Raw genomic sequence first — 7,517 nt, 5'->3', positions numbered from 1 at the left:
TCAGAGCAGGGAAATGACTTGTTCAGAATGACGCAGAGCTAGATCCCAGAGCTGAGATTTGCACTTGGATCTTCTGATTTCAGCTTCAGTGCTCTTTCCTTTGTGTGGCCTTTTTTTTTTAAAGTGCCTTAGGCACTTCAGGAGGCCACTGACTAATGCTTTTGACCAGTTGTCAGGAATGTGGCAGTCTGAATTCCTGTTCAGCTATGGACTGGAGCTTCCCTTCTAGCTCAGTTCTGTGATTCCCTGACAGAAGGTCTTCATCTTAAGGAGAGTTAAAAAGCCTTTGGGGGAGACACATCTGTCCTCAACCACACCCACTCATCAGCAACAGCTGCCCAGCCAGTGGCCTCATCCCTGAACACAGACCAAGACAATGGGCCTGTTGTGTGGTTGCAGCTTCATGGAATGGCTTGTTTTAGCAGGTGCAGGAGAAGGCTTGAGCTTGAAAGTGGGGTGAACTCCCATTCTTGCTGCCTCAGCACAAGCCAAACCCAAGCTAGCCTTTTGTCTGCTCTGTGGGCAGGTGTTGGAATTGGGTTTATTTGAGCTCTGCTCCTCCTAGGCATAGGGGTAGCATCTGTTTCCATTTTGTTCCTTTGTTGGCCTGTTCTGCTTTCTCTTTCTCTTCCTTTTTAATTGAAATATAGGCTCCCTGCAGTGGCTAATCACATAGCTTTTGTTTCCCAAGGGCCACTGCATGGAGAAGACCTTGAGTCCAGAGGTTGGAATCCTGGAAAGCCTGGGCATTTCTTTGGTGTTACCCTTTCTTGCTTGTATCTGACTTTTCTGAAGCAGAGGGAAGTTATGCCAAAATATTTGTATTTTCATTTATACATCATTTGGTTCAGTGATGGACCAGAAGAAGTGCTCCCACCCTTCTCTGGAACTAAAACTTTGTTTATTGGGTAGAATCTGTACCTCTTAACTACGACCTGAAGGAAGATCTGCCACACCTGAGGAGAACAGCTTGTGGGGCAGGGGCAGGGCAGGAGGTCTGGGAACAGGAGGAGGAAACTTGTCAGGAGAGGGCACTGCCAGCCTTGTCCTTCAGTGTCTTCTTTGGCTTCATTCCCCCCTGCTGCTCTAGCTCCTCCTTCCCTTTTCTAATACCTAGAGTGCCAGAGTCAGGAGACCTGTGTTTGAATCTTAATTTAGCCACTTAGCTGTGTGACTCTAGGCAAATTACCCTCTCTGAGACACAGTTTATTTCTCTCTAAAATTAGGGCATTGAACTAATTGATCTCTAAGGACCCTTGGAGCCTCCGTGACTAGAGGAGCACTCTAGCTTTTTTTAAGTGATAAATTTTGTTTTAACATGGCACTGGAATGTAAACCATTAAATATGCTCTTGAAAAACAATCAAGCAAAACAGAGTGCTCTAAAGCAATGCTTTTGTCATTGACCGTTTGTCAAAAGGAAGGAAAACCCTGAGCTTTTAGCTAGTCAGTACCAATGTTGTCTACTGTCATTATTCTGAGGTTTGTTTGTTTTTCATATTGCCTTCATTTCTCGGGTTCTAGTCATCGTATGTGCTTTTGGCTTTACTTCCTTCTCTCTCTGGCACTTCTTCATAGTCACCATTCTTTGTGTCCCAGTAATGATTGCATTACACTCCTGTACCACTTTGTTCAGCCACCTACTCATTGATTGGCACGTAGTTTGTTTCTAGTTTTTTACTATGACAAATAGTGCTGCTATGCATGTTTCTATATGACTAGGTCTTTTTGTTCATCACCTCCTTGGGGTATCCATCCAACAGTGGGATCACTGGGTCAAAGGATGTGTACGATTTTATACATCATTTATAATTTTCTCCTGTAATTCCAAATTGATGTCTAAAACAGTTAGACTATTAACAGCTTGATCAGAAGGAAATTAGCATAGCTGTCTTCCTAAAGTCCCTTCAACGTCGCTAATTTGATGGGTATGATGTGATACCTCAGTGTTGTTTAATGTGTGTTTGTTTCTCTATTAGTGATCTCGAACATTTTTTTAGCTAGCTGTTGATCATTTTTCTTTTGATAGATGATAGGGCTTCTTTGGGGATGGTGGTGGTGGCAATGCTCGTTTGTGAAACTGGTTAACACATTTCCTCATTCCTTTGGGTATCTGATAATCAAGAGGAGGAAGAAAGATCAGCTTCTCCTTGTGTGCCCTTGTGAGAGGTAGTCTCAGTGAGGGGAACAGTGGAGAATCTGCACATCAGTTATAGTAAAGTCAGAGCACTGTACAGTTTGAAAGCATTTTAGATACATCACCTCACAACAGGCCTGTGAAAACGAGGGGGGTGCTGGTATTATCCTTATTTTATGGAGTGGAAAATTAAGGTTCAAAGGGAAGGGTCATGGAGGGACAGAGCTGGAAGTGTCTTTTCTCAGTGGAATCTCAATAGCTGCCTTACGAGGGTTGGCAAGGATTATTTTCACAGGAAACCAAGGGTCAGAAAGGTTGAAGGAAAATTTGTTAACTGGGTTATAAACCTAAAGTCTCAGTTTACTTTTTTGTTAAGTGAATTGCCTAGGGTCATACAGCTAGTAAGTGTCTTAGGCCAGATTTGAACTCAGGTCCTCTTGACTACCCTCCTAGTGCTCTATCCACTGTGTCACCTAGCTGCCCTCTTCAATTTACTCTTGTTTTCATTTTTCATGCTCATCTTTTAGGAGAAAGAACCAAAGATGAGAAAAGTAGCCTGAAATCAGCCTGGTATGTGGAAAGAGCTCTGGATATAGTAGCAAAAGACATGTGTTGTTATCGATGTTGTTGCCAAAAGGAGAAATCAGAGAATGTGGCATTTGAGTTGGGCTTTTGAAGGGATGGGTGACAGTGAGTAGGTGAAAAAAGGAAGGGAAGACATTCCGGGCACAGGAAAGAACCAGAGCAGAGGTAGAGAAAGGAGGAGAGCACAGTGGGCATTGTGGGGTGGGCAGAGGCAGGAGCCTAAAGAGGCCAGAGCATAAAGTGTGTGGCCTAGAGTCCCAGGAGCTGAGGTTGGGGAGGGCCTTAATGCCAGGCAGGGCACTTATTCCACAGACAATAAGGAGATACTGAAGATTGTTGTAAAGCTGATATATAACCTGCCCATCTGCTCTCTCCTGCTTTTTGGGTAGAGAATATGTAACAGAGCACAATCTTTTGCTGATGACTTCAGGTCACCATCCTGAGCATAAACAATTGTCATACTTGACTAGAGCACAGTGTAGCCCTGGGAAGCTCTTGAGGTATGGAGGGCTTAACTTGCCCCTGGATTGCACACTCTCAGCTTGCTGGGCTATAACTGGCATTTTTCTCTGCTTTATCAGGGGCAATCTCTGTCCCCTGATGTTACTATTTTTGAAAAACTACCTCTCCCCCCCCCCCATTGAATCTTGCCTTGTAACAAAGAAAAGCAGTTCAAACAAATCTACCCAACCATGTCTGACAACTTATGCACACAACAGCTAAGGCTGGCAGTGTTTGCGTGGCCCTGAATCCAGAGTCCTCTGCCTCCCTCCTGACAGGAGGGACAGTCATTTCATTATCTCTTGTAGGGGGAGTTCTTGTACAGGTCTCCCTTAAACTGGCCGGCCTCCCAGTTCTGAGATTCTCCAATGGCAGTGTGAGCGGTGAGGAAGGGACAGATGACGGGGAGGCTGCAAAGGTACAATGGACAGTGTCTGACTTCTTTTGGAGCTGGAGGATGATGGTGAGGAAAGAGCTGAAGATGAACTTCCTGCTGCCCCTGATGGGTGTTTGTGCCCCGTGTGCGAAGACGAGTGCAAGGGGTGGCGCTCGAACAGCTCATATATCGGAGTGAGGAGAGATGCTGTCCTGAGCAGCAGGGCAGCGGGAAGGAATCAAGACAAGCATGATGAGTAGTGAGGAATTCAGATGCAGGCTCCAAGTTTTGTGGATTGCTTACAGAATGCATTTGGCCACCATGAAGCTTATGGAGAAATTCATGTGAGGTTTTCCCTTCCTGGGGTTTCTTCTCCATATACCTTTCACCTTGTTCCTTGCCTTTTCTGCCCTTCCTCTTCCTCTTTCTATACTTTTCACTTCAAGAACTATAGAATGAGAGACTTATTTATATCTGGAAAGGACCTTGAAGTCCTCACTCCAATCACTTCATTTTATAGATAAGAAAGCTGGGACTTATGGAAAGTGACTTACCCAGAATCCCACAGGTAGGAACTAGCAGGAATGGAATCTAAAGCTAGGCCATGGGACTCTGAATCCCAGAGGGCCTCTATTTTATATGATTGCTTTTCATTCAACAACTTTTTTTTTTAATTCCAGAATTTTATTTTATAGAGATACACATACATATATAAAAATATTATTTTTATATCACCTTGATTTATAAATACTTCCCTTCTCCCCACTCTCCCTTGTAACAAAGACTTTAAAAAGGAAGAGGAAATAAAGCAATTGGACAAAACCAATTTTCACATTGATTTTTTAAAAAAAACAACATTATTAAGCAGCTGAGTTGTGTAGAGTCCTAGGCAGTTGGGCAGAGAACAAAGCTCCAGTTACCCTGGTGGAACCTTGAGGAGCTCAGTGACATTAGGCATAAGATTAGCAGCAGCAATGGAGTGGTTTTAAAGGAACCTACTTAGAGGTTTAGGTCTATCTGCCATGGGAGCCAACATTTTATAGCAGTGGGACCCTGGACCAGTCATTCACCTTCTTTGGACATCAATGCTTTTGTCTATAAAATGAAGACAATCCTTTAGAGCACCTAGCTCATGGGGGAGTGGGGTTGGTTGGGAGAGCTGAGAAATCCATACTGCTGTTGTTAGTAACAGTGAAGCAAGTGTTTTGAAGAGCTGGTCTCTGAATCAACAAGGTCAGGGGGCAGGTCCTACCTTGGACCCATACAGGCAAGCACTTCAACTCTCAGTGCCCTGAAACTTCCCTCAATGAAATCCCAAGGCTGGCCTAAGATATTGATAATAGTGGTGGTGGTCGTGGTGGTTGTGATGATGATGATGATGATGATGATATGATGATGATGAAGAAGATCTAGACTTACAAGTGAGTCCTTGCCCTGGAGCTTGAACTTAGGAAGACAGGGCTAAATTCAGTGAATCAAATAATTTGCTCAAAGTCACATAAGTAAGTAGCAGAACCAGGATTTGAATCCAGGGCTTTTGACTCTAGATTTAGTGCTCTTTCCATTGTACCATGGACCTCCCTCTTAGATTGCCTTCTTGGGACTGTGGCACTAACTTTTACATAGTTTCCTTCTCCCACTGTTTATCTTACTAACTTCCAGTTGCTTCAGAAACTCTGGGTGTATGTATGTGTGTGTGTGTTGTGTTGTGTGTGTGTGTGTTTTGTAGCTCTTTTCTTCGGCCCTGGGCTCTTCTTGTATTAGGCCGGGTTGTATTGATTTCTGTGTTCGTCACGCACCATCAGTTTTCCGCTAGCTGGGGTTAATTCCAGGGGAGAAGAGATCTGGATAATGCAAAAGCAATGGGTAACCCCAAATGTTTTTATTGGCTTTGAAATTCCTGAGGCAAGCTCTCATTCTGACACTCCCACACACTGGCTTGGTGCCTAGCACTGACCTCCACCCAGTTCAGCTTCAATGTCAGAGAGTGCTAGGGCCCGGCCCACCCACAGAGACCCTATGGTATTTAGTGCGAAAAATAGCAGACAGAAGATTCCTGGCTTCACATCCTCATGCCTGTACTTACCAGTTGTCTGGATGATATGACCTTGGACCAAATTGCTTCTCTCTCCTCTCTGGGCCTCAGTTTTCTCCTCTGTTAAATTGGATTGATAATCCACATATGACTGCACGGGGCTGTTATGGAGAAGGTCTGGAAACCTTGGCGTGCTACAAAAGGGGGTGTTGTCATTTGTAGAGGAGAGATGATGTCCCAGATAAGCCACTCACAGATAAGGTAGAGTTGACTGTGTGGCCAGAGCCGAGTATTCTTAAAAAATTAATGACTTGAATGCTTATGTGGGATTGGAAATGATAGCAGAGCCCCAGATGTTCATGGCACTGTGTCCATTGAGTGTCTTGCAGTGTTTCTTGTGCTTATCTCTTCCTGGTTCTTGAGGTGGAGTAGAGACGTGGCTTCCCACAGCTTTATGGGGAGCTGGCCTTGGTGCCATCTCAAGGTACTTGTAGGTGGCATCACTTACGATGTTCCCAAGGCCCTTCTCTTGGAGCTACCAGTCTAGCTGGGGCTTTGAGGCCAGGAGCAGCGGATAAGGGAATGTGAAGGAAACTCTGCTTTTTTTCTCCAGGTGCCGCTACTTGGCTGTTCAGCTGTCTCCTGCCATCCCTGTCTTTGCAGCAGTCCTTTTCCTCTTTTCCATGGCTACGCTGCTGCGGACGAGCTTCAGTGACCCCGGCGTGATTCCCCGGGCCCTGCCAGATGAAGCAGCTTTCATTGAAATGGAGATAGGTGAGCTGGGCTGGCCAGGAAGCCCCTGAGGGGGCGTAAGCTGCCAGCAGGACACTTGTCACCATGCCCTGAATGATTGTGCAAGGATCATAACAGCTAGCATCATCCCTGGCCTTCTCTGTAGTCCATTTTCCTCCTGAGCCATTTCATGCCTGTGTACTCATCTTGTCTTTGTGCTATTCCCAGAAGGTAGATGTGGGCGGCTGTAGTAAAGCCTCAATCTTCCCCAGATTTGGTGAAACTTGGAATAGGAAAAGAGCTCGGAGTTGGAGTCAGGAGACTTGGGTTTCCAGCTTGGCTTAGCCACTTAACTAGCTCTAACAACCTTGGGCAAATTCCGTTCCCCTTTCTAGGCCTCAGTTTCCTGCTCGGTAAAATGAGAGGCAACAGTGCTAGCACTTTCAGCTTTACAGGTAAGCTCTGGGAGGGCCAAATGAGCGCAAATACCGACTGAGCATTTTGTAAACCCTGAAGTGCCCTGAACATGGCTTGTCCTGTACCTGTCTGGTGTGGGTTGCGAAGCTAATACTGGGGATGACAGTCGCTCCCATCTCAGTAATGCACTGCAGTTTCCAAGAAGCTTTCCTCCCCCCAGCCCTTCGAGGCAGAGGGTGTCAGGGTTAATGTTGCCTCCTTACAAATGAGAAAGTTGTGGTTTAGGAGCTTCGTGTGACTTGCTGCTCACAGAGCCAAGAGTGGCAAAGCTGGACCTTGAACCCAAGTCTAATAGCTCTGAGATCAAGGCTTTTTGTACTGTACCAGCCACGTCCTATGAACTCTCGTTCAACTTATTGTGGCCCCCTGGCCTCAGCCTTCTCGTGACCCTACAGGAGTGTCCTTTTTCAGTCATTTTGCAGATAGAAAAGCTGAGTAGGATGGCAACAAGGTTTGCTCCCTGGTCATAGTGGAACCTGTGTCACAGCTGGGATGTAGACTGATCCTTGGATCTAAATCCCATGCTATTCCATACTTTGTTGTATTTGCCAGACTTTAACTCTTCAGTGTTCTGTTTGCCTGTGTCTGAATTTCTTTCAGCTTCCTGTCTCTTCAGGGCTGGGGGCCAGGGTGAGGGGAGCAGCATATGTTCATAGATCATAGCAGGGCTTCTTA

General features: G+C 45.5%; 1 protein-coding gene across 1 annotated transcript in view; it reads left to right on the top strand.

Moving 5' to 3' along the window:
- The window catches only part of ZDHHC9 (zinc finger DHHC-type palmitoyltransferase 9), a 36,420-nt gene that overhangs the window by 16,492 nt on the left and 12,411 nt on the right, over nucleotides 1-7,517 (top strand). The window contains exon 3 of the mRNA XM_069074050.1: nucleotides 6,247-6,407. Coding sequence (XP_068930151.1) covers nucleotides 6,247-6,407 — 161 coding nt within the window. The remainder of the gene's footprint in view (nucleotides 1-6,246; nucleotides 6,408-7,517) is intronic.

The sequence above is a fragment of the Petaurus breviceps genome, unplaced genomic scaffold (assembly GCF_028583685.1).
Source record: "Petaurus breviceps papuanus isolate PSGF00001 unplaced genomic scaffold, PetGlider_PUasm1.0 90881, whole genome shotgun sequence".
NCBI classification, from domain to species: domain Eukaryota; kingdom Metazoa; phylum Chordata; class Mammalia; order Diprotodontia; family Petauridae; genus Petaurus; species Petaurus breviceps.
The sequence above is the reverse complement of the archived record's forward strand: the minus strand, read 5'-3'. Positions and strand labels throughout refer to the sequence as shown.